This window comes from Orbicella franksi, chromosome 13 (assembly GCF_964199315.1).
Source record: "Orbicella franksi chromosome 13, jaOrbFran1.1, whole genome shotgun sequence".
NCBI lineage: Eukaryota > Metazoa > Cnidaria > Anthozoa > Scleractinia > Merulinidae > Orbicella > Orbicella franksi.
The window spans coordinates 11,700,456-11,728,189 of record NC_138157.1 but is presented as its reverse complement, the minus strand read 5'-3'; the positions used below and the strand labels follow the sequence as shown (position 1 = coordinate 11,728,189).

The following is a 27,734-nucleotide window of genomic DNA, read 5'->3' as shown; positions in this document are numbered from 1 at the left end:
AAACGAACAGCCTGTTTTAGTTGTTATTCTGTGTTTCACCTCTGAAAATTATACTAAAACAATAATTCGCCTCAGGTTCGGTGAACATTGAAGAATATTCACTTCGACTTCGTCTCGGTGAATATTCACCAATGTTCACCTCGCCTTCGGCGAATAATTGTTAAATATTGAGAGATTCCTTACTTTTTGCACGAAACATGTGTACCTGGTTAAAGCTATTGGGCACAATAATAACTTGTTTTACTGCTTTATAAAATTCTCTTTGTGGACTTCTACAGTCCACACTACCTTTACAACTGCCTAAAATTATCTCCCTTTTTTGGTATAATTATAATTATAGTATTCTAATTACTTAAATGGAAAATTACTAACTTTCAAGTCCATTACTTTCGTATAAGCTAGTCACTTCCAATACGTTAACACATGCAAATGACTGGAAATATCTTCTATATCTTCTGCTGGATAGGAGCTGGATAAGAACGTAAGCTTAGAGTGCCCATAATGTCAAAATTTCTTTTTCGCCCATCTAATTCTACATTTCACCTAATGAACTTCTGCGAAAAAAATTTTCGATTTGGATAAAACGCAATTTTTTTACGAATTTTAACAAAGTTCAAAATTCTATTTTCTTGCGGTCGACCACTGCCGCTGATCACAAGAATAACGTACTCAAAATGGCTACGTGACTGATGCCTGTGACGTAGGTTCAGGAACCTACGATGAAGACTGCTGTTGTTTTCTGGATCATTAACGTTGTTACAAAGAGCGGCAACGCACCTTTCCGGCATTTTAAACTAAACGTAGACAACTCTGAAGCAAAACTTCCTCTTGTTTTCAAGTCAGATCAGTCACGACCCAAACCACGTGTTCCTGAACCTAGGTAACGACTCACTTCAAACCGAGGAAGACTGGTGCGAATGGTAGACCAAAATGGTGGCAAATTTGAACGTCTTTAAAAAAATTGCGTTTTATCCAAATCGAAAAATTTTTTCGCAGAAGTTCATTACGTGAAATGTAGAATTAGATGAGGGAAAAAAAATTTGACATTATGGGCACTTTAATAAGGTTCGGAAAACGTTACAGAAATGCGATAAATCAAATGTATCATAAGATTATCCATCGATTTATCAAAAACGTTCTGGGAAAATTGTAATTCACAGCTTTATATGGGCGTGTGGTCACACGATCAAAACTGTTAAAATCTGTTAGCACCTGTTATAAACTTGTTTTATCAACAGAATCCTGCGGGGACAATTAACCTTTTTGTTAATCATTTTCTTGATGATATCTTTAATTCCTTTTCATAAATCCTTGCCTTAAAACTCCGTCCTAGAGCCATCTTACACAACGTCATCGTCACCAAGTCACCAAAGCAGTTGTTCACATGTCCAGCCAACTGGAGATCCTGCTGACTCATTCGCTACTTTCTCTAAAAAACACGTTAAAAGGAATATGGTATCTGCAATAAATGTTACCAAGATCTTTGTTAAAATATTCTAAACTATTATCCTGATAACATCCTTACATGTAATGGTCATTTTCCTAAACTAAAAAAAATTCTCGTTTAATTCACCACTGTACAGTTATTTGAAAACATTACCATTGTGTAATACGCTGCTGAAGAAACCTCGCTCCAATAATATATACTCGACTAGAATAATCACACTTACATGTAGTTTAAGCATACCAATGTAGCAAAGACAGTTCATTACACTGGTTCTTCAAGTTCTTCAATAATCTCTTCCATATTTGGTCTGGCCTCAGGATCTGATTGCAGACATCCCCGTACGAGGGCTCGAAGCAGGCGGTTTGTGACCACCGCGATTTGCTGACCACGCCTTTCAGGATCTGGTAATTCCCGGATGCACATTTCACAGAGAAGTACGCCGAAACTGTACACATCAACCTAAAGGCAACGATTATAAAATAATTTATAATCCACCAAATATTTCCGCTCACGCGCGATTTGTCTAAACGCCTCACGTGACTGAATATTCCCCAGCTAAAACTGGGGAATATCCGAGTGATATTCCCCAATTTTTAAAACCGCGCGTGTTGCGAAAAAGATTTGAAGGATAATAAACACAGTAACCTCCATTTGGCGTTAAAATATGCTCGGATATTTGTCGTTGGACATTATCTGTTACTCAAAGCTCACAGTTTTCCTTGAGCTACTCTCTCGGAAAACTGTTCGCTTCTCGGAACAGATACTGTCCGCGGACAAATATCCGAGCATATTTTCACGCCAAATGGAGGATACTGTTTATATATACCATGACACAGGAAGATATCTAACGGCAGCGAGGTAAGATGCATGAATAGTCATTTGTTATGAGAGTACCAAACTACTCAGTTACTCTGTGTTTTATTTTAAACAATCATCTTCGTTACAAGGCAATGGCGAACTTAAGACTTCTACAAATCATTACGTTAATATTCAATTAGCAAAATTCATTTCATCTTGCTTTGATCTATGCAATATTCGTCTTTCAAATCAAACCGATGTAACTGGATTGCTATATCATAACCTTATTATATGTTTACGATAGTCACTACTTAGTTTACAAAAGCTTTCGCAACACTATTTAAATAAAGCTTGTTGTTTTTGTTCAGATAATGCACGGTTTTTGCTAACTGCCATTAAGATGGCTAATCATCATGCAGTGGAAAACACATAATACAACGGTAACACCTATTTGAAGGTTCACATTTCCCGGAAGAACATCCCTCAATTTTCAACCTGTTGCATTTGACGTTCGCTTTTAGATCATCGAAGAAGTTATAGTTCCACATTAGGCCATCTTCCCAAGGTCTCAGGGCTGCGATAAAGAATCTTCTATTCATTTCATGAACACAAAGTTGTGAAATACTTTCCGCTTATCTCTAAGTGTCTTGTTTTATTTTAGTGCAATTCTAATTCATTTTGCAATTCATCTCGTGAATCACTCGATTTGTTCCTTCACCCTTTTTATCATAGATGTGAATGTGTACATTGATTGAAAGATGGCAAACTTTAAGGAAGTCATAACTAACCTTGACTGTTTGATTTGAAGTAAGTGCTTCAGGAGCAATGTAAATCATGGCTCCAGGGCCAACCGTCATGGTATGTTGCATAAAGTTTGCAGTTCCATAATCTGACACTTTGCCTCGCCATTGTTCGCCTTGTCGCCATAGTAACACATTAGCACTGCTGATGTCACGATGAATAATTGGAGAAGGTTTCTTTTGGTGAAGGTAGTTTAATGCTCGAGCCACATCCAAAGAAAGAATGGAGACTTCAGTTGCAGAGAGAGGTCTCTGCTCTAACAATGCTCGTAAACTTGATTCCATAAGCTCTGTTACAAACAAAGGACTTCCCTCGTCATTAGTTGCTCCAATGAACTGCAGCAAACATGGATGGCGGCATCTTGAAGCAACGTCCATTTCTCGTTCAAACAAAGCACGGTTGTGTGGGGAAAGAATCAACTCATGGATTTGCTTCACTGCTACAGAACAGCCACAGTATTTCCCCTCGACAACACTTCCCCAACCTCCCTTACCAAGGAGTTTATCTGTCAGCTGAATTTGATCACGGGAAATCACCCAGTCAGGTGTGACCTGTCGGCGTTGGTGTTCACTCAATGCTTGCTGAGCTGTTGAAAGAGTTATCTCCAATTCATTCACCTGGTGGTCTTTTACCCTCAGTTGTCGTTCTTGTGTAGTAACTTGTTCATGTAAGTTAGCCAATTCGTTCTGTTTATCTCGAAATTGTCCTTGTAGGTTTGTCAGCTGTTGTTCCATCTCTCTTAGTTGTCTTTGTAAATTATCTTTTTGATCCTCTCCCTCTCTCAGCCGTTGTTCCATCACTCTTAGACGGTCCTGTAAATTCTCTCGTTGCTCGTCTTTCTCGCTCAGCAGTCGTTCCATCTCTCGCCGTTGTCTCTGTAAATTCTCTTCTTGATCGTCTTTCTCTTTCAGCTGTTGTTGTATCTCCCTTAATTGTTTTTGTGAGATCTGTTCTTGTTTGTCTTTTTCTCTCAGCTGTTCATGTAAGCTGGCGTCTTGTAACTCTTTTTCTCGCAATTGCCTTCGAAAATTTGTCAAGTGCCGTTCCCTTTCGCTCGATAATCTTTCAGAGTTTTCTAATTCACGGTCTTTCTCTCTCAGTTGTTCTTCTAGTCTTTTCACCCGCTGTTCCATCTCACTCAATGGTCGTTGCGAGTTGTCTTCTTGTTGACCTTTTTCCCTGGACAGCCTTATTTCGTTAAAAATCTGATGCTGATGCTGAATGACTGCAGTAAAACCAGTTTGGCTGGATTCCCCAGCAGCCTCAGTTACATCAGCTGAGTTGACTGAAGTTGTTCTGCGAACCTTTCTCAATGAATTCCCACCTGAAGAAGATATCAATTTTTAAACCGTGTTCAGTATGGGAAGTTTACCATAAGTTGGAACTAGACCTGTGGTTTAGCCACTGAAAACCAAGCGGTTGAAGATTTTCCTGCATGTTTTTGCATAAAAGGCACGGCACAACACAGTGAATGAAACGTTAAGCAAAGCAATCACAGTGAGCCACAGTAGTATACACTATAAAAGTCCCTTATGACATTGTTTATCGATTTTTGCTACAAGCACAGTGTACACATACATGCCTAGACAAAGCCTGAATGGGGCCAAAAAAAATTCATTTCACCCTTAAAACCTTATTAGTAAGGGTTTTTTAGAACAATTCACCGTAAAACATACGGGCAAAAATAAACAATGTTTCGACCGTTCTTCGGTCATTCTCGAGTTAAATGATGAGGGTAAAAATCTTAACCGTCATATATATATATAGATAGATAGACAGACAGACAGACAGACAGACAGACAGACAGACAGATAGATAGATAGATAGATAGATAGATAGATAGATAGATAGATAGGGAGAGAGAGAACGAAGTAAAAATATGTGCTAAAAGATAAAAACGGGATGTTAAGAACACTAAAAGTATGCAAAAAAAATTATCAATAATATACTTTTGAACATATTTTTGCTTCATTATCTCTCTCACTATATATATATATATATATCTATCTATCTATCTATCTATCTATCTATCTATCTATCTATCTATCTATCTATCTATCTATCTATCTATCTATCTATCTATCTATCTATCTATCTATCTATCTATCTATCTATCTATCTATCTATCTATCTATCTATCTATCTATCTATCTATCTATCTATCTATCTATCTATCTATTTCAAGTGTATTTCGCTGTCTCTCTGCTACCTTTTGGTGCGAGTCGTCAACCAAAGTACGTAAGTTCGTATTGTTGTGGTTATTTGCTAAGTCGCGAATTGTTAGTCTTTTCTTTATCACGAAAAGGTTTTATTTAGTTTATCTAGGTATTGTTGAAATTGCTTTCACGAGCTCTATTATTGCAAAAGGCTTATTGTCAAGTTACTTTATTAGTCCAATTGTCATATGATTACCAAATTGTGATTCGTTCACGCTATATTTAGCTATTTTGCAAGGTAGCCGTTGATATCTTCGTTTGTTACGACAAGAGTTGTTATCGTCTCAGTTTTATTAGTTTTAAGTATCAATTGTCACGTCTATTTGTTTCACGCTGTGATCTTGTTAGTTTTATTATGATTGTTCTATCCTGTTAGATTTGTTTTTTGTGCCTTATCTAAGTAGGACGTATTCTTAACAATCGCTTTTCAGTTCGAACCTACTTGTACGACTACTAATCCTATTCGTATCTGCTACCACTTGCGATCTACTAGTTTTCGCTATTTCTTCAGTCGCTACCTATTGTGAACTAGATCTATGGACTTGATCTACCATTAAATGAGTTTGAATCTACCAAGTGAAGTTCGAATCACTTATCATCTCGCACCGCGCTACTCCTGTAGTTGTTTAAGATTTGAGTAAGAAGCAACCTCTAGAATCTTTACACCTACAATACTTATCTCCATAGTGACGCCATTTTGTCCCCAAACTTTATCTTTATCTTGCAAATCCTTGTATAGCATAGAGGAGAAAAACGCAACTAACAAAACTTAGTTAGCCTCTTTGGAACAGCATCGAAAGAAAGGTAGTATTTCCTACACACCTTGTCTGAAGTTAGTAAATGAAAAACACCAACAATTGTCTAGACTTGCCTGATGGTCTATAATCATAACTCATTGATTTTGCCAACGATTCATCTCTTGGAATTTGCTCCTTAGTAGAATCTTGTTTGTCCAGTCCTCTCTCTCCTGCACACGTAGTCTCTTTAGGGTTCGTATCAAAGTCTTCCTCCCGTATAACATTTTCAATATCAACAAAATCTGCAAAATCTCTCTCACAAACAAAGAGCGTTCGTCCATTCCGTCTACCAGTTCCAGTCCCAACTCTTTCATCCTACAATAAGTTGAAAAAGTACAGTCAATATTACTTACTGCAAGGCACAAAACGTTTGCAGATTATGTCAATGGTTCAAGTGTTCAAAACACGATTTGCCCACCATGACTTGATCATCACGTACCCTCGCAAGTTTACTTACAGGCACCTGGCAATCATGCACACCTATATGCTCACTACAACATGCATTCAACTTCACCCACATGTACAGTTGTGTGATTATAATATATGGTGTTATAATCAGTTGATGGTAACAATCGTAAAATGACGGAACAAACAACGAAGTAACTGAAATGGTTCCAACTTGTACGTTTATTCTCCTCGCGAAGACGGTATGCTTACGACACGATCTCGATAATACGAGAGATAACAAACAAAAGGCTCAAAATACAAAATCTCGTATTACATGTCAATAGTTAACTCGGGTAACACAACGTGTCACGATCACGCAACTATTAGTCTCTTAACATATGGGTTATTGACAAAGCATGGGACCAAGCATGAGGTCAAAATGGCTGGATAGTGACCTTGACTGCGTCAAGGTCCATAAACACACAGAAAAAGAACTATCAATATCCAGCCATCTTGACTAAACAAGCTTTGTTGACAAAGGATTTATAGGGCTTTAAGGGAAATTTTGCAAGCAGGACACAGCATGTAATCCTGAGCTGGCAAGATAGCGCCATCTTCTCTACTCGAAGAAGCCAATCACAGTGCACTCAACAATGGAGCTACAATGGGCGATAAAAGTGTTGAGACACTTGGCAGTAAAATTCAATTTTCGAGGGTCTTGGAAACATTTCTCCCCCTTCACACCCAAACAATGTTGATTTTTCTATTTCTGAGACTACACAGACCAAAGCGCCTACACAACACTGAATCGGGAGGCTGGGAATATTAGAGAATTAATGCTAGATGCAAATAATATAAAATAGAATAAGTGCTTAAACATCGAAAAGCATCATTTTCTAAAAGTGTCTCAACTCTGATTCTTGTTATACCTCCCAACTCAAATACGTTTTCTGATTGGAGGAGAACGTGTCACGTGTCGTGGGTCAAAACTCACTAACTCCCAAGGGCGAGCAAAACTCACTAACTCCCTAGGGAAACAACAACTTGAACTTTCGACTCGCACGTGATCAGGTCGTGCTCCTTGAAACCGCAGCAAATTTGTGAGCCAGCCAGTGTAAAGCAAATGACTTCTTCGCAGGTTTTTTCTATTTTTGAGTTGGGAGGTATAACAAAACACTTAATGACTGGCCCCAAGGGAAACAGTGAGTTTTGTTTCTCCGAGACCCTCAATGTTCCCCGAGGCGAAGCCTCGGGGAACATTGAGGGTCTCGGAGAAACAAAACTCACTGTTTCCCTTGGGGCCAGTCATTAAGTGCTTATTCTCACCCATTGAAAATATGATGACAAGTAAATAATGACAGATTCATCATGTGGGTTAACTTTATGAAGGAATAAATAACAAAAATACGTCATGGGATGCGACTAAAAAGTAGGAAATATGCAATTTACATGTTCATGGTACATATATTCTAATTTATGTGGATTACCTACCAGTTCCAACCCTACAATGGTACGCATATTTCCACTTGCATCTTCCTCTTTGCCGACATAACGAACAGTTCCTCTGGCTGGATAATCATCAATGAATGTGATAACTCTTTGATCAATTTCAAGTGTCTGGTTAATTCTTTCTGGAGGAGACTTTTGTTCAGTTTTGCTTTTAAGAAAGGATGGCATAACTGTATCCATTAGTCTTGATCTAAAGTTAGCTTGACCATTTTTATCTCTTTTTGGAGATTTAGAGTCAGGATCCTCTCGAGGTGTTAATTTATCAAGTCCAACAAAGACACCAGAGTCTGGTGGACAGGTAAAGTAACGCTTGTTCCGGAATGTTCCATCAGATGTCCCGTACCCTGGATTTTCCTAGAGGAATAAAATAAAAGAGATTAATAATCAACCTCAAGCCCCCAGCAGAGAAGTGAAAATGAAGGTGTTAATTACTGTGACATTTACATTTCACTTTACTATGGCACAGGAAACATTTTCTGACCTACTGTATCTAATCCTTAATTATGACTACGGCATAATGGACATCGCAAAAGCAGATTAATGGTGAAGACTTCCACATTACAGAGTATACAGTATGACATAAAATAAAATATCCAGTCAATATCCCTGAAGTGATGATGATGATGATGATGATGATGATTTAGAGATGAAGCTACATCAGCCTTTGCTGGTTTTCATGCAGCTTCTCCATCCTTTGAAGTGCTCATTTCTACAGACGGAGGGTGGAAAACAGGAGATTTGGAGAGAAACCCTCAGGGCAAGGCGAGAACCAACAACAAACTAATAACCCAAATATGGCACCAGGCCGGAATCGAACTCAGGCCACATGGTTGGGAGGCGAACACTCTCACCACTGCGCCAACCCTGTTGCCCAGTACACATATAGTCAATCATGTAATTTGCCAATTGAAAAATACAGGTTAGAGTAAGGACTTTGTTTTACTAAGAAAAAAGATCTCTTGTTTTACATGTAAGATAAAACCTACACCATGCATCTGATAACCACATTCCAAGATGAAAATCACATATTATTTTATTTTTGATTCCTGCATGTTTTTTCAGTGTACGTGCATACTGAGCTATACTGTGCAGAGAATATGACAACATAATTTATGTGCAAGCACTGACTACTGATGCATCAGCAATAAAGCAACAATAGCACAACATATGAAATTCACAGACCATAGCACTGAATCCCCACTACAAAGGAATTGTGTGGTTATCAACTATACATGCACAATTATTACATCATACCCTTTTGAACAAATTATTAACCGCAGCTTTTAATGCATCTGTTCTCTTGTTGATGGTAATTATTGCATCATGACATTGTCAAAGAAGTCTATGGATCCAATTAGCTCATGGATCTACAGCTACTTTGACAATGTTATGACACAATTTATCATCAGATGCATGCATAAAAAACTGCCATCAGTTTTTTTCTTGTACAATAACAAAATGCTAAAGCACTTAAACATAGATTTCTGAAAAATGTGAAAGAACTTGAATTTCTTTTGGCCAAAATGATTTCAGAAGTCATGACTTCATAAACTTGAAGATGATACAACAATTCAAAACTAAAATGCAGAAATGCAATTTCTAAAGCTAACCTTTATTTACGTGAAAAGTGAACTGATCAACATGACACAAGCATAGGACAAAGCAGAGAAAAAATCTGAGTCCCTGACAGGAATCGAACCCAGGACCTCCCAAACACTAGGCGGGCACTCCACCCACTAAGCCACAAGAACTCATGGAGAGCAAGTCATTTAACTGAGTTCAAACGTGACAGGCGTCAAGCATGCTGCTAGGATCTGCACCGTTGAAGTCATTGTGAGTGTGATAAGTGAATAAAGATGGTGAATTTTAAGCTTGGTTACCGTAATGAAATGTGAAAAGTGAACTGATCAACATGAGACAAGTGTGGGACAAAGAAAAAATCTGAGTCACCGACAGGAATCAAACTCATGGATTCGAGAAAATACTCAAGATCTGCATGTGATGGTGCCATCTGTGTTCCTGTATTTTTCCTGACTTTAAATCCACTAAAAATTAGCCAATGAGTGTGCAGAAAATTGACAGTGTAAATAATAGAATAATTATTATTCTATCATTTAGATAATATTGTCAGCTTGATGCAGGAAATGACCTACACCGTGAGCCATCATTATCTTCATTAAGGCATGTAAAAGAATGTATTGCGAACTATAAGAAAATTCTGTACACATGAAAACTGTTAACTAGGGCATTTAAGCCTAAACGTAACTTCTGAAAAACATAAGCTTCAATAATACCTTGACAGGGCTTGAAAAAATTTGCACTCAAGCTTGCCCTTTGGGCAAGTAACTCTCAAATGTTGCTTGCCTGGGGTCTTTTCCAAAGAGTTTCTACAACTTCAATACATTGGCATTGAGTTTGGTTTTATATAGTGAAACTGGAAAATGCTCACAGAATATTGCTGAAATTTTAAACCATGTTAAAATTTAAAAAACAATGTTTTCATGTACAAGACGGCTACTTTCATCACAGAAATTCAAAAGAAATTTGATTGAGGCAGAGTTTGATCACATGCCAACTTGGTAACCAGATGAAGAATTTGTTTCTAACTTCTTTTCCATGACCTGCAGGAACAAAAATGACATGCACGTCATATACATAAGTCAAAACTTTGATTATCTTTGTTAAATTATCTTTGTTAGATTATAGGGCACATTCTGCTCCTTTATTCTCCAAATTAGGTATTTTAGACATTTATCAAATCAACACGTTTCAAATATTATTAGTTAAATTTATGTCCTATTATCATAACAACCTGTTGTCTCCATTGTTTTTTAACTTGTTTTTGACAGTCAAATTCATGGCAGCTATAGCACCAGAACAGCCAATAATTATTGCATGCATCATTGCCGGACTGATCTAGAAAAATTCACAATTCTCTACCAAGGTCCAAAGATCTGGAATTCCCTTCCTGTTACAATCACTTCTTTGTCAAGTTTTCCCAATTTTAAGAAAATACTGCTACAGTTTTTAGTTAAATAATTACTGAACTGGCAAAGCTGCACACTGTTGCACTATTTATGTAACTGTATTGTTGCAAACAAGGTGGCCTCAACTAAAAGCCTGATGGTTTCTAGAGGTCACCTCGCCTCACATTAAAATATTTATAAATACTGTATATTAAGTAAAAAGGCAAATAAACTGAATGAATGAAAAAAATTTATATATACTTACGAGAGTACAAATTTATTAATGCAACTGGAATTTTGCTGTAAAAGTTTTCACTTGACTCAATTACATGTAAGCTGACACTGTTTACAATTGTGTGATTTGCCATGCAGTGATGAAAAAAGTATTTAAAGGTTAATAAATTCACAATATGTAGTTCCAGAAAATATCCATACCTCTACCATGGAAGGGATTTTTTTAAGAACCCCATCCTTCTGGAAATTGCAATAAGCTGCATACATTTCTTTGAAAGTTTTGGTCTTTTAGAACCAAAACCCCACCCCCACCCACAGGAAATTCCAATCTCTTCTGTGGTGGGAGTGTGAATATTTTCTGGAACTGCACAATGGATGTTTTCAGTAATACGGCAGCCGTTTTTAGTTCTAGTGTTTCAAATAGTTATTCTGGGATGCTTAGGGGGCAGATATATACTGATTTGCCCCCTGAGCATCCCATAATAGCTCTTTGACAACATAGGATTCAAAATGGCCACCATATTGCCTAAAAGGTTCATTGAAATCATTCCGACAATGTGGCATAGGATCTCTAACTGGATCTGGTGAGTTCGTTTCTGTCTCAAAATCCATTTTAACTGCTGTTCATTCCCATTTAACTAGCTGGAATATTCAATCATTTTCTATCAAACAATAGGTTATTGGGAGGCCATTATTCTATCGCATATTGTATCTTCGTTCACTTTATACTGTATTATACTGACAAGTCACTGCCTTTTTTATAATTTTGTAGGACTTAAATTTGTGGATTAAAAGAGAACTTGATTCAGAGGCACTGGCGCATTTAAAACTGCCAAGAAAGCCAAGAAAAGCCATTTTGATGTGAAAGCACAACATGCAACCAATCTTTAAAAACACAACCCTATAATTTGTAATTTTCGTCAAGCTTCATCTGAAACCCTTGATTTCCCATGTGTCTAAAATCTACTTGTTGTTCCAAAATTGTTTTCAAAAATTTATTGCGTGGATGGCTTACCTGGGCTCTTGCCCATCGGGCAAGTAAGCAGAGAAAGTTACTTGCCCAACAGTAAAATCAACTTGTCCCAGAAAAACAAGACAGGGGTTTTCTCGAGTCCTGCATGAGGTTAAGGGGCTGACCACAACAACAGTTTCCAGCATTTTTCAACAGTTCTATGTTAACAGGTCAATAGTACCATTTTTCCCGTTTATGCTAGCATAACAGTACAGCAGAGAATAAATGGTCAGATATTGGTGAACAAGTTATGATCATTTTCCTGATGGCACAAATTACCATGATGGCGATGGTATGATCTTTTAAAACACCCTTAATTTTAAGGTTTTAGTGCTTTTCACTCCAAAACAAATTCAGTGACCTTCATTACGAACATGGCAAACAAGGAGCTCTGTTCACAATTGAACAAAATTCACACATCAAAGCTGCTTCTAACAATTGTTTTCCTTAAATACCATAATTACTGCCATTTATAATACTTATACAACTTCATAAGAGCTTTAACCCATTGACTCCTGGACCTTTTTGCCCAAAATGTGTTTTTTGGAGATTTTCTGCCTGGATGTGAGACAAATTAGCTCCAATCTATGGAAAAAGGCAGTTGCAACATAACAGCATGCCTTTCTTTCCACTAGCACCGCTTTTTATGACATTTTTGTTCGGGCATGCGCAGAAATCAAAATTTTGAGACGGGAAAGTGACCTACGTCTTTAGGGTTTTTGTTTTCTAATTTTTTTTTTTAACTTTCCTTTCTCTCCCTTTCTTATCTTTTTGCAGCAATGATTGACCTTCTACTGGGCTTGTTTCCAGTTTAAAAATTTCTGAGAAAGCATCATTGAGACAGGCAATTTTTATCATGGAGTAGCTAAGTGTCGTTGCAGAAAATTTTGCACCATATTTTCCACTCAGATTCCTGAGCATTTTCGTGCATATCTTAGACTTCATTGAGCCAATCACTCTGATCTGGGTACCATTGGAGGTATCTTTTCCTGCTGCAGAACTTGAGTATAGATGATGGCAATTTTGATCAAAGGTGATGACATCAGAAGTAGAACAAAGGCCAATGCTTGTCACGCCGGTTACAGCCGGCTCAGGAATCAATGGGTTAAGATGGGCTTATAAATGGAGGGGCTTATATCCAAGGGGGCCTATAACTGGGAAAAAAAGTTTCATAGCAAGCTATAGCTACACATGTTGATTGAAATAGGTTTTCAGTTACTGCTAATAAAGCTTTAAAACATGATGAAACGAACTCACAGAAGGAAAGCTAGAGGGCAGTACTATATCCGGGGGTACTTTGCCATAACCAGATTCATTTTTTGGTTTACAGCCGGATAGCCCTGTGGGTCTCTCTATGAAAAACATCTGTGAGATTTGCAAGCTTGAATCCCCACTCAGTCAGGGATGTAGGAAAGTATGGCATGTTTTCAGGGTCAAAACTAAAAACTAACTTTTCCACCTTTTCTTACTTGCTAAATATAATGCCCCCCATTCTCTGTCTTTGAAATTAGACAGTGCACATCTCTTTCGACCTCCGAAACAATACATCCTGTGTTTCCTGAATACTAAAATCATGACATCCGGCATATTTTGACCTTTGAACAAAATTATCCGCATTTTCTGACTTCTCTCAAATTTTAAGTCCGGCATGTTCTGACTTTCAAATGAATGTAATAAGTTACCAAATGTCGCATTACTTAGTTTAAACATCTCAACTAAACATCCCATACTGACACTTTAGTTCATAATGAAACCCCCCTGCTGAGCCGACATTCTGATTTGCAAAATTTGCAAATGCGCATCTTCTGACTTCTCAATTCTACCAGGCGTCTTCTCCGTGCAGGCCTGGATCTGTAATGCCAACCTAGTGCCAGGACTTGTCGGAGTTTTCCTGGGGATTTATAAATGGCGTCGATGGCACAAGAGCAATTCTTGAGCAGTCTTCGCCATACATTATTCAACCTTGCAATAAGACTTCAACAGGACACAGTTGGTGAAGATGTGGGTGATTATGTTCTGTTCTGATTGGAACAAATTTCTCGCCATTTGGTTCCACTTGCTGACAACAAGCAGGTGTTTGATACAGTTCCAAGCTCACGATTTCAACTAAGTCTTCAACGTTTTACAACAAAAGATGAATAGAAGCAAGTATAATTAACCCCCCCTCCCCCCTAGCAATGTTGCAAAAAAGTGAAGCTATTCTGAAGACTAGATCAGGTGTTGGAAAAAACAGAAAAAGGGACAATAGAAAGTAATTAGACAGTTGTGTTGAAACCGAACGTGATTGCTGAAAATTCGTTATTATGGGAATAAGACGTGAATATCTGTCTTATCGTCTCTTTAGTTTGAGAATACTGTCCGAGGAGGTTAACGATTCTTGAAACGTGGCTATTCTGAAGCTATTGTCAAGGTTTTTTTACTTCAAGATTTTTATCAACATTGATAGGGGGAGTGGGGTAGGCAGGCTTGCGCGGTCTTGGTCTTGAGAGAGGCTGCCTGTGAAGTCATATGCCTTGAACTGTCCCAACACTTTTGACCAGGATTGTAGGTTCGGGATTCCACGGGAGCAGCTGCAATATCTTGTCGATTATGAAATCACCATACCCGACATGCCCAGAGCCCTTGGTGTTTGTGAGAGTACCATGAAAAGACGTATGCGGGAGTACGATATCTCCATTACCGACTGGAGGACAGCCATTAGTGATGATGACCTTGATAACATTGTAAGATCCATTCATAGGGATTTTCCAAATGTGGGATATCAGAGGGTCCAATCCCAGCAAGTGTTGCACAATGCAAATGTGCCCCAGCTGAGAGTCCAAGAATGCATGCAAAGAACGGATCTGGAGGGAGTTGCAATGAGATGGCTATCCCTTACACCAAGAGCTGTGTACTGTGTTAGTGGGCACATAGACGGGAATCATAAATTGATCAGGTGAACCTTATTCGTAATTGATTATACATAAAATTTATTGCACCTACTTTTTAATACAGGTGGTTGTTGGTTAGTCACCTTTGCAGCCGTGTTTTTTTGATGTCATGCAACGCTCTCTCCAAAGAAGTGTTGCGTGACACCCAAAAATCGGCTATGAAGGAGACTAGTTGTTGGTAGTGAATCCATGAAAAGACAGCAAAGTATGGACTCACTTATTTTTCAATTTCAGATGGAGGATTGTAGTGCATGGTGGAGTTGATGGATACACAAGACTTCCTGTATATCTTAGGGCTGGACTGGTAGTCAACAGAGAAGCCACTTGCTGGCATCGGTATTTTTAACAACTCTTTTCCACGACCCTCGGAATTCCGGAGAAGCTGGTAGGCGCTTGCCAGGAATGGAAATGTACTGATGATGGCTTCATGTACTTGAGCCCTGTTGCCATCGCGAGGGAATTCTGTGCACTTCTCTCCCAGGTTGTTCAGCACTAACACAACCTGTTGGCTTGGTGTAGGTGGATGTGTTTGGTTGCTGTAAGCCAAGCAAACAAATGATCTGCTCCACGTGAGGCCTCGGTGGTGGAGATGGTACGGGGCGCTAGAGTTTGATCGACCTCTAGCTCTACCTCTGGCACTGGTACCATGGCTTCTGACATTGCCTGCAACTGGAGGCCTGTATCCAAACTGAATAACCTGGCGTGCTCTGAAGCAGCGGACGAAGCGATAGGGGGCGCACTGTTTGTGGACGAAATATTTCAAATTAAATTGCCCTTTGCAGCAGCAACAACAGAGCTTGTCGCAGGCAAACTTGAAGCTGCAGAATTTGCTGATGACAGGGAAGCTACTCTTTCCAAATGTTCAGCCATCTGAAACAGACGATCCGCCGCTTCTCTCAAGATATTTTGCAGGGAATCTGACATATTTAAGTTAGACCTCGCGGTGATCTTAGTGTTGTCAGACGAACGTAGGAGCGAAACTTGGAGTCACATGCTATATATAATATTGTAGGACCCAGGCCTGTGCGGAGAAGACGCCTGGTAGAATTGAGAAGTCAGAACATGCACATTTACAAATTTTGCAAATCAGAATGTCGGCTCAGCAGCAGGGTTTCATTATGAACTAAAGTGTCAGTATGGGATGTTTAGTCAAGATGTTTAAACTAAGTGATACAACATTTGGTAATTTATTACATTGAAAGTCAGAACATGCCAGACTTAAAATTTGAGAGAAGTCAGGAAACACGGATAATAATTATTGTTCAAAGGCCAAAATATGCCAGATGTTATAATTTTAGTATTCAGGAAATGCAGAATGTATTGTTTCAGAGGTCGAAAGAGATGTGCACTGTTTAATTTCAAAGTCAGGAAATGAGTGACATTTTATTTAGCAAGTAAGAAAAGGCGGAAAAGTTAGTTTTTAATTTTGACCCTGAAAACGCGCCATAGGAAAGTGATGGTTAGGACAACTATTGAGCATGCTCTTGGTAAAATCTTGAGGCAATGGGAGCTTTTGATGCAAATTTATGGTTACTTTCTCCCTGACATGATTTCAACTTCACATTCTTCCATGCCAAACAAACACAAAGACCATGCATACGACACCACGAAGAAGAAAAGAAAGAAACCTGACCAACACTTAAATTTGATGAGGCCTCATGATCTCAGCTGGCATTGCGCGTAATTAATCAAGATTCAACTCAAGTTTAAAAACAATTGTACGGGCGGTTTTAGAGGGGCAATCCTTAAATACGCAATCCAGAATCCAGAATCCGGAATCCGGAATCCGGAATCCAGTAGAACCCTGCAGGTAACTCAAACTCTGAATGGAAACAAAAGAACAGTTCGAGTTAGCAGAGGTTCAAGTTATTGGGGTCGATTGAATATCCAACTTGCCATCTTGATAAGTGATAGTTTATCGATTTAGTTTATCGAGGTGGAGAATGATGACATAAAAATGGATGGCTAACTCTCTCCATCCAAAACATCACTAACCCTGACTGGACAATGATTCATCTAGTAAATTGCGTTATCCACCTTTTGCACAACCAGGCCACATGTATAGCTAGGGGGTTGTTCAAAACTAGTTAATATGTTTTTAGTTTGTGGGTGAAGCTGAAAACAAAGAGGATTGACAACAGCAACAATAACATTTCCTTTTTCCTATATTTACTTATTGGACAGTGCTGAAGTTCATTTTTTTCTGTCGTCATTTTCAATTTCAATAATTCCAGATTCCGGACGCTGGATTCCAGATTCCGGATAATTTCTGAATTCCATGCTTTGGCATTGCCCATTTTAGAGCACCTTGGTTCTGAACCTCCTCCCATCGTTAATTATTTTTGCAAAAGTTGTATTAAAACTTAGCTCTTATTAACCGAGCAGGAGGTCTGTATGGGAGAATCTTGACCGAGGTCATGAGTACAGACCGAACGTAGTAAGGTCTGTACTCACGACCGAGGTCAAGATTCTCCCATACAGACTGACTTAGCTCGGTTAATAAGATGTTTATTATATGGCAAAGAAGAAAACTTTAATTCGTTTAATATAACTGCTTTGCTAGAGAATGCAGTGATCCATCTAGAAAAAGGCAGTAGTGAGTCCAGGGACTCACACAGCCAAAAACCTGTGAGTCCCACACACAGGAGTGTGAGTCCCACACTCATCATTATATGAGTTGTACCTATGAATAACACATACAATTAAATGAGCTTTGTATCTTATTAGTTACTTTTTTTACCTTGGAGGGCCATCTTGTGTTCGAGGAGACCAGCATGCCGATTTAGAGTGGTGTTTGAAAGCTTCTTAACTCATCCCGTTTGATGTCCTAGCCTCCGAGCAGACTTAACAATATATATAATTTCCATTTTTCTCATAGACCAGCCACGAATATGTTTTGAGCCTCAGCTCAAAAAATCGTCATTTCTTAGATTTTGCAGATTTTGCTTGTGCTGATTCTTCATTGTCTTCATTTGCTTTCGCATCATCCTTCTCTATTGCAGTTGCTGCTTCTTGTTCTTGATATTTACTTGCTTTGGGCCGTTTTGCAAATGACAGGGGCTTAAGTTTTTTCTTCGGTCGCATATAATTGGAATAACAATGCCCACCTTACGAAAGCAAGCAGGAAGAGACAAAAAGCATGTGTATGGAATCAAAAACCATACACTTCTGTAAAATAACGCTGATCATGAAATTTGAGACTGTAATGACCAGAACGTAATGGCGTTCGCTTTACGATCATGCGCTGCTTACTTTGAAACATATTTTGAAATTTTTCATAAATAGCGAAGAAAAGTATTCAAGTCATGATTGTAATGGAGAGAAGGTAATTTTTTTGCGTCCAATGGGACGCATCTGGGACTAAATTTGTGCGTCTTTTAGGAAAATTATGAGTCTGAGACGCAGGACGCGTAAGTAGATGGATCACTGCGAACAGCGATGAGCTTAACTTAAGCCTGCCGAAATTTGCTTGACCTCTTTACTTTTTTTTTGTCATCAGGCTTTTTGGCACTTCCATAAATGATTGAGAAGAAAATAAAAGAAAACGGTAAACATTTTTGTATTTTAGTTTGCTACTTTTTCAACGCAAAATGAAACTGGTCCAGATGCCAGTCTAGATGGGAAAATCTAGATCGCAGTCAATATCCATTTCAGCCAATCAAATTCGTGAATTCAGTAGTTCCCAGTCCTTGTGAGACACAGTCATATAATAAAATTGGATATTAACTGAAGCCACTGGACTCGTTTATGAATTAAGAGCACCTTCTGCTAAAATTAGGGGCTGTTGCTATGGTAATATTTTCTTTCACAAAACGGCCATGATAAGGAATTCATTTTGTACTATTATTATGGCAACAACTGAAAAATACTGGTAGCATTGATTTATCAAAGAAGAATTGCTGAAAAATACATCAAACCCTTTATGGGTGAATTAACTGATACTTACGGTCAGTTCAACTCCAAACATAGTACCAGCACAAGACGGTAATTCACCCTTGTACCATACGACACCAGGTAAATCCTGTTTAGATCCTTTCAACGACACAAACACCCGATGTCCTGGTGAGAGTCTTCGCCCAAAATCCAGACGTTCGCAAGTAAAAGACGTTCTACATCTCTCTTGTAAGGAAGAAATCGCCAAAAGCAAGTTCGCTTCTTCGTCCGAAAGCCGAGTTAAGTCCGCCGTAGGACATTCAAGACGCAATGATTTACGTTCAATTCCAACAAGGGCTATTCTATGAAAATCTGACGGTTGTTCAGCTTCAGGAAGAGCCTCGAATAACTCCCCTCGTAGAACTTGAGTTGGCGTAGCCTTCATGGCAAGACCAAGCACCAAAAGATTTCTGTCAAATGTGTAACCCACACGATCAACAAGAAGAATATATTTGTTCTTGGGTTCTTCCATACCGTTTGCAGACTAAGTAGCAACTACTTCGTGTTTTCTGCAGCAGAATAACTTGTATACATGGACATTAACCACGACACTCTACCTTGCATTTTCAAGGGACTTTCCCAATGGCCTCGTTTCCATGCGCAATTCTGGGAAATGTTTTCAATGACGTATGCAGCTATTTTTAAAAATATTCCTATGTCATGATCACGGGAAATCTCGCATGTTTCAGATGATTCAAGAGCAGGATATTTGCTATTCTTAGGTCACATCTGTGAAAACTTAACAGCAACAACAAATCAGCATCCTCTGGGCTAGCATGGGATCGTACAGTACAATCCAGTAAAGAGAGAATTTGTTTTCTACAGCATCACCAACATTTTCGCTTTTCCCGTCACATGCGTAAGATTATTTTGCCGTTTCATTTTCTAAACGTTTGCCTCCAAGTTTGGACCCATGTCCCGGACTTGGCTAATTAACCCTTGAAAGTGTAAGACGATCGAGAGACCATCATGGAGGCCCTGTTAGGGGGGGGGGTACCCATGTCCCCTGTCTGAAATTCGCCACCAGCCATGTCGGCATTTCGCAAGATTCCTATGTCGCCTGTCGGAATTTCGTCTCAGAGGAATTGTGACGGGAAATTTGACCTTGTTCGATTAAAACGAAGCTAAATGTATAACACATCGTAATACCTTTGTTTATTAAAAAAAACCGACACAGTGCTCTCAAGTCTCACGCATTGAGCATGAGGCTCACGCAAACGAATTCAATCTTGCGTTCTCACGTTGAAACTATGATTTCTCACGCATTGAAGGTTCCTTGCTGTTTTAGTCAAGTACATATAAAATTATAATTAAGTATTTCTTTGGATATAATTTACTCCTTGTATGCTTTGCACTTGCTTCGAACACTTTTCAGCAGTAGGAATTCTTATGCAGAGCCAGCATTTCTCTGGTCGGTGGGTTTAACGATTACTTCATGGTTATTTTTAACGCATCACATTTCGACTCAGAATGAAGGAAAAGACTTCTTAGCTACTTCAATTTTTCAAAATTTTCTAAGGGGCTGGGGGCATGCTGGGGGGCATATTGGGGGCATACTCTCTAAGGGCTTGGGCATGCTTTCGAGCGCTGAAGTTGCTAACCTCCTAGGGGATGTGGGGGCATGCTCCCCCGGGAAATTTTGAAATTTAGACGCTTGGAATTGCTAATTTCAGCCTTTTACCAGTGCGTATTTGGACCTAAAGTACAATCGAACCTATGACTATTTTTACCATGTTTATGTTTAACAACCGTTCTTAACTCAAAATCTCAACGGCCTCAATCAGATAATCTCTCTTATCTATAATCTTCCTTTGAATTTGGTTACTGTGAAGACCTTGGCAGCTTTCTCCTGTCTCTCTTTCCCTAGTTGATAATACAGCTTCATATTCTTTTACTGGTGGCCCACTAATAAAAATATGAAGCCGACTTTTGAAGATCTCTTTCCTTTTTCCGTAAGCGTGTCTTTAGGCGTTTTAGGACACTGCTCACTCAGCTGAGAGTGAGAAAACATTCTCAGCAATGACGGAATCGATTTATTCGACGTGGACGTTTTAGCATATATAAGAAGGCTTGGGTTTCACGACCCGTCGACATCGCGCGTGAGAGAGGAAAACACATTTAAAACTCTGGAAATGCATCTTCACTTCGACTCAGACGTTTACAACAATCACTGTATTCTCAGTTCCGAAATTCGTTGTCGGTCTATCTTGCCATTGTTGTCGCTTTCCCTATTTCGCTGGAGTAGTCTGTCGTTCGTCGCCAATTCATAGCTCTCATGTCGCCGTTTCAAGTCCATGTCGCTTGTCGGAATTTACCCCTTACAGGGCCTCATCATGATCAAATCGTGAACCCACGGATGGAAAAACAAGACTTTCGAACAAATATAACCGCGACGCATATAAGAGATATAAAAAGAATCTAACGGAATGCCTGTACCGTGGCCGCCTGGTTCTCTGTACTAGCTGTAGCGCTTGGAAATTTAAGGTATGGGATTCTGTCTAACTATATAAATGGTAAAAAGGCGGATGTTCAAGGCTATGTCAATTCCAAACCCGCCCTTCCCCACGGGCATTTGCCGAGCATTTAGTAACTATTAGCATTTAGCATTTTTTAATAAGACAGTCCGGGCGTGGGGCATGTCAGAGGCAATTTTCAGAATTTTATCTTTCAGTTTTTGAAATACTTGCTTCTTCATTGTTTACTTTAAAATTTCCTGGTAGCCTTCAATGCAAATTAAAACATGTTAGATCCAGAGATCGGACTCTGGAAACGCACTTACTAATTGCAGCTTATCACTTGTGGTGTCAGGTGGTCAAACACACAAATATGAGCTTGAAGTCCCCAACGAATTGGAATACCAGTAGTTGTATTATTTGTTAATTTTTGTTACTTTCCGGACGTGCATTGCTTCCAAAACCCAGGACAATGGTTGCAATCCATTTCTTTGTTAGCCTGTTCCTAAGGCTGTCAGTGAGGGCGGTCGAAAAACCAGGCGGCCGAGAAAAAAAAAAACAATCGGCTATTTATTTGTGACCAATTACTGCTTCCATGCATCATCGATCATTACAGAAAAAAAAATTGACCCTGCGAAAAGTGAACTGATCAACATGACCCGAAGCGTGGGACAAAGAAATTCTTTGTCCCACGTTCGTATCATGTTGATCAGTTCACTTTTCACATTTCATTACCGAACTTAAAAAACAAACTCCAGCATCTTTATTCACTTATCACAAATTGACCCTTCGTGGCCTTCAGTCGCGTATTTGCAGTCTTCCCAAAACTCCACCATGAGGATTTGTAATGTGCCACCGTGGGACATTTGTAACATTTTTTCCAAGAAAAAAAAAAACTCGCAAATCCCCGGAGGCTACGGGCAGAGACTCAAGAGTCGAACGAAAAGGTCATAAAACTGATACACAATTTTCGTTTTGCTTTGCAATTTACAATTTTAAGCTACACAGCCATAATGACGACGTATTTGGCTTTGGAATATTAATTTACACGAAGCCAAGTTTGACTTGAAAACTTCGTATTTACTGACGTCATAACAAGGACCATCTGTTGCATCGCACCATATTCGTATTCTCGGTATTGGACTGGAACTAGCTTGCAACTGAGGCTAATGCTGGGAGTCTTTTCAAATGCAAATGACATTGATCTCTTCTTTTATTTCCCCGCATGAACGCTAGTTCCAATCCGATACTGAGAATACGAATATGGTCTATTGGCTCTTGCGTCAGAGTGACAGATAAACCAAGACTAGAGCCATTCTTCAGGGATTTACTAGTATAGGGTTTCAATAATTTAACGCTCCCCTGGATTTAGTCATGACTCCCTTAAGATTCCTCAGAGTCCTCGTTAGCATGCCTGTCTGGCCACCAACATGGCGCACGTACTATAAGTTCTAGACCTGGTAAACGTAATATGCATTAATACTCAATAAGCTATTTAATAATCAAGAGCACGAATTGAAACCTTTCCACACGACCTTGAAATTACAAAAGTGCATTTGAAAGAAACGCTACTCTTTGTTAGTTGGCAGTCGTTATCACTACTATTGTCGTCAGGTAACGGTTCCTCCTAAGCGTGAAGGAACAACCCAAGTAACGGCTTCACAGTAGACTACAATGCTGCACACTGAGGAACAGAAAAGAACTAGACATTCGCACGCAAAATATTAACCAGCTAAACTGCACACACAGTGCTTAGCCAGCATGCTTTGACTTCCCTTACAATTATCATCAGGATTCTCGTGGCCTAAATACAGGAACAAACGTTCGAAAGAAGCACTATCAGGTTTAGCCTACGTAGCTAGTGGTTTAGTTGGGGATAGGGCGCGCGAGCAACCGGTGAAGCCGCCAAAAAGATTCATTTTCCCCAGGCCACTCGCGGCTTTGCCGCTCGTTTTTATGGATCACGCTCTTTTCGGTCCTCTAGCCCAACCAACTAACTAAACCGTCAGCTACGCAGGCTACAACAGGTTTTGTTTGTTTGAAACAACCTTTCAATTGTTCCAATTTTTTCATTGATCCTACTTTCTTAAACCCACTTAGTGTTTTGTTAGTGTCAGATTACATGATTTCAACGAATCTCACATTTCTTTGAAACGAGAAATATTGGTAACACTGATAGCGACACTAATAAAGTGCATGTGCGCAGACCACACTGGTGATACTTCAAGAGTTACTTTTTAGAGTGTTCTAGAACAGTAAGTGGCTGAGATCCATTACATACAGGATTGGCTAGGCAGCAAAATGCTTATGTAGTCTATGTACAGGCGACTACTTCACTCAACTTTTCACGAGCCGTTCTCTTCAGGAAAAATCCTATTAAGGCTTCCTTGTTGTAAAACAAGGCCTACGATATCTGAAAATGTCGATAGCACGATTCTCAGGTACCAGGAACAAAATGATTTTGTGGGTATGCTACTAAAGATCGTTCTAAATTGAAAAGTACCCTGGTGAAAAATGTGCGAACATTCTTCAGAAATAAAACAACTGCTTAGAACAGCAGGTGGTTCCTTACTAAGCTATCAACAAGTAAATATTACAAGACTTCGAAATCTGGGATCGGCTGTTTTCGCAATACTATACAGACAACATGCCAAAAATGTAAAAAAAATATATATATAAAACAATATATACATTCTACAAAAAAATCCCTATCAAAAAATGAATATAATGCAACTTCACTAACTATATTGATTAGATATACTGTCATCACAAAAAAAGTGTTCATTATATTCTCCGACTGACGAAGTCTGGGAAAATATATTTCAGTAAATTGTTTACCAATTCTAATAATCCTAATTAGTATAATTTCAGAGCTGAACAAAGAGTTTCCAGCAATCTGATTGGTCGAACGATTCCTTATATGACGCTATATTCACCGCTCCAGGCGGTGAATATAACATTTTCGAGGCCTAGTTACTAAGCTCGCCACATTCGCCATCTCGGCAAGTAAACATGACGGACAGTTGCTGAATCAAATTGTTATTTATTCGAAAGACATCACGCTAAGTCCACTGAGGATATTTGGAAGGTTGGAGAATTTTCAAAATGACTGCTGTCGCCCTTGGACCAAAACTCATTTCAAGAACTCGTATTTAAGGAATTTAAGAATCGCAAACGCAGTGGTTACGTTGATCGCCAACAGGTCAGATCGATTGACCGAAATTTATTTTTCTTCAAACTAAGGCTACTATTTTTTAGACGATGACAGCTGTGAATAAGGTCAACAACGATAAAACAAAGGTACGGGATGAATTTGATTTTCGTAGTGTTCCGCTTGTTTGTTTTACTGCCGAACTTGATATGTAAATTGATTCACAATCGATGTCAAAGCTTACATGTAAGCGTATTATTAAAACTACGGCTGCATGCGTGTATGGCAAAGAACAGTCTGTTTTAGTCGTTATTCTGCGTTTCACCTCTGAAAATTATACTAAAACAATTATTTGCCTCAGGCTCGGTGAACATTGAGGAATATTCATCTCGACTTCGTCTCGGTGAATATTCACCAATGTTCACTTCGCCTTCGGCGAATAATTGTTAAATATTGAGAGATTCCTTACTCTTCGCACGAAACATCTGTGCCTGGTTAAAGCTATTGTGCGCAATAATAACTTGTTTTACAGGGGCGTAGCGTGAGATTTTGAAGGTGTACGCACAGCGCGCAAATACTAGGGGGGTCTGGGGGCATGCTCCCCCAGAAAATTTTGAAATTTAGGGTCTCGGAAATGCCATTTCCAACTATTTCCGCGGAAATTTTTTATAAATAAATGCGACGGAAAATGCCGTAGTTGGTTGTTTATTTTACCCATCTTTAGAGTTTTCGGTAACCTACAACAAAAAATGGGGTAAGACAATGATAAAAACAGGGCAAGACGTGCACTCTTTAGACGGGCGAACTCTGTTATAACATCATCAATGTCAACGGCCTTGTGCTTGGAAATGTGCAAACTTGCTAAAGAGCTCAATCTCCCACTGCCATGGTACTTCGTAAGGGCGTTTTCGATCTCTTCATACTGCTGAAACTACGCTCAGCAGTGCAAGCAATCTCATTCCCAGAGTCTCCGTTCCCCTTGACCAGCGGTCGGAAAACAAGAGCTCTGGGAGCAACCATTTTGAAATAACCGACTTCTGCCCATCCGGTTTCACTGCGCAGTCTGCATCTATGGCGCACGCCTGAAATGGTTGCTTCTAGAGCTCTCGTTTCCGACCGCTGGTCAAGGGGAACGGAGACTAGGAACGAGATTGCAGTGCAAGTTGATACAGGTACGTCAACAATGTTGTCACAGCAACATAAACTCCGGGATAGAATTGAGGGTTGTCATGATCAAGAGTCGCAATCAAAGTCTTTGGCTTCACATTACCATCCATTCCACTCCACTTTTGCCTCCATCTTTTGACCTCGGATTTGAATTCGCCCTTAGAGATGTCCATGTCACTGCCGAAGTAGCAGTAGATATCATTAACTGTTCTTTCTGTTAGCTCAGCAAGTTTCGCTGGAATATAGAATTAAAGCTAAAAGGGTGTTGGCTTCCTAAAACAACTAGAGAGTGAACAAGTCTAGGAAGCCAAATAACGTTTCTTGTCGTTTATGGATTAATTAAAAGGTACTGGGAAAACAAACACACAGGCCAGTATAATTCGAAATTTAAAAATCTGTCCTATTTTGTCGTAACTTTGACAAATGCTATAAGGGAATAAAACTTTTTTTTTCCAGATTTCAACTGTACGCACGGGCGCACGTGCGTATATGGACGCTACGCCCCTGTTTTAATTAGGCAATAGACCAGGAGTTTTATGGTTTATAAGCTGATAAACCACACGGGATGTTGGAAGAACACGAGAAAAATTCGTAAATCACTCGCCTGCGGTTCGTGATTTACGAATTTCTCGAGTGTTCTTCCAACACTCCAAGTGGTTTATCAGCCTATAAACCATAAAAACATGTGGTCTATTGAGTTTACTGGCACAATAAACCATAGCTGATTGACCAATCAGAGCGCGCGCATTGATTTGATTATTATATAATGCTTTATAAAATTCTCTTTGTGGACTTCTACAGTCCACACTACCTTTACAACTGCCTAAAATGATCTACCTTTTTTGGTATAACTAGAGGATAAAAACGCCCATTTTCATGCAGTAAACATCGATTTTTGGCCTTTCATAGGTACCAATTAAAAAACTTTCCCCCGTACAAGTATACATAAATATATAAAAAAAAGGCAAATTATCGCCTTCTTTATTGTAGGCTAATGAAAAGGATTAAATCCTGGAAGAGTTAAAAAAAAGTATTCAATCCAATTGTCTATAATTATAATTATAGTATTCTAATTACTTAAATGGAAAATTACTAACTTTCAAGTCCATTACCTTCGTATAAGCTAGTCACTTCCAATACGTTAACACATGCAAATGACTGGAAATATCTTCTATATCTTCTGCTGGATAGGAGCTGGATAAGAACGTAAGCTTAGAGTGCCCATAATGTCAAAATTTCTTTTTCGCCCATCTAATTCTACATTTCACCTAATGAACTTCTGCGAAAAAAATTTTCGATTTGGATAAAACGCAATTTTTTTACGGATCTTTCCAAAGTTCAAAATTCTGCTTTTCTTGCGGTCGACACCTGCCGCTGATCACAACAATAACGCGCTCAAAATGGTTACGTGACTGATGCCTGTGACGTTGGTTCAGGAACCTACGATGAAGACTGCTGTTTTCCGGATCATTAACGTTGTTACAAAGAGCGGCAACGCACCTTTCCGGCATTTTAAAGTAAATGTAGACAACTCTGAAGCAAAATTTCCACTTTTTTTCATGTCAGATAAGTCACGACCCAAATCTCTGAACCTACGTCACGACTTACTTCAAACCGAGGAAGACTGGTGCGAATGGTGGACCAAAATGGCGCAAATTTGAACGTCTTTAAAAACTTATAAAAAAATTGCGCTTTATCCAAATCGAAAAAAATTTTCGCAGAAGTTCATTACGTGAAATGTAGAATTAGATGAGGGAAAAAAAATTTGACATTATGGGCACTTTAATAAGGTTCGGAAAACGTTACAGAAATGCGATAAATCAAATGTATCATAAGATTATCCATCGATTTATCAAGAGCGGTTTGGAAAAATTGTAATTCACAGCTTTATATGGGCGTGTGGTCACACGATCAAAACTGTTAAAATCTGTTA

General features: G+C 39.0%; 1 protein-coding gene across 1 annotated transcript; it reads right to left on the bottom strand.

The window, feature by feature from the left end:
* Positions 1 to 1,708: 1,708 nt before the first annotated feature.
* Positions 1,709 to 19,996, bottom strand: LOC145465030 (uncharacterized). The gene is made up of 6 exons (XM_081448837.1): positions 19,044 to 19,996; positions 7,938 to 8,309; positions 6,114 to 6,374; positions 5,938 to 5,992; positions 3,034 to 4,370; positions 1,709 to 1,906 (listed from the first exon to the last, which is right to left on the bottom strand). The coding sequence occupies exons 1-6, from the start codon at positions 19,500 to 19,502 to the stop codon at positions 1,709 to 1,711; spliced, it is 2,682 nt and encodes an 893-aa protein (XP_081304963.1). The 5' UTR covers positions 19,503 to 19,996.
* Positions 19,997 to 27,734: the final 7,738 nt, after the last annotated feature.

Excerpts from the sequence above, each read along its gene's own strand:
- LOC145465030 (XM_081448837.1), bottom strand. The coding sequence starts at position 19,502 with ATGGAAGAACCCAAGAACAAATATATTCTTCTTGTTGATCGTGTGGGT. Across the intron at positions 4,371-5,937 it reads TGGCGTCACTATGGAGATAA|GTGGGAATTCATTGAGAAAG; the intron begins GTATTGTAGGTG and ends TATCTTCTTCAG. Across the intron at positions 1,907-3,033 it reads CTTCAAATCAAACAGTCAAG|GTTGATGTGTACAGTTTCGG; the intron begins GTTAGTTATGAC and ends CGTTGCCTTTAG.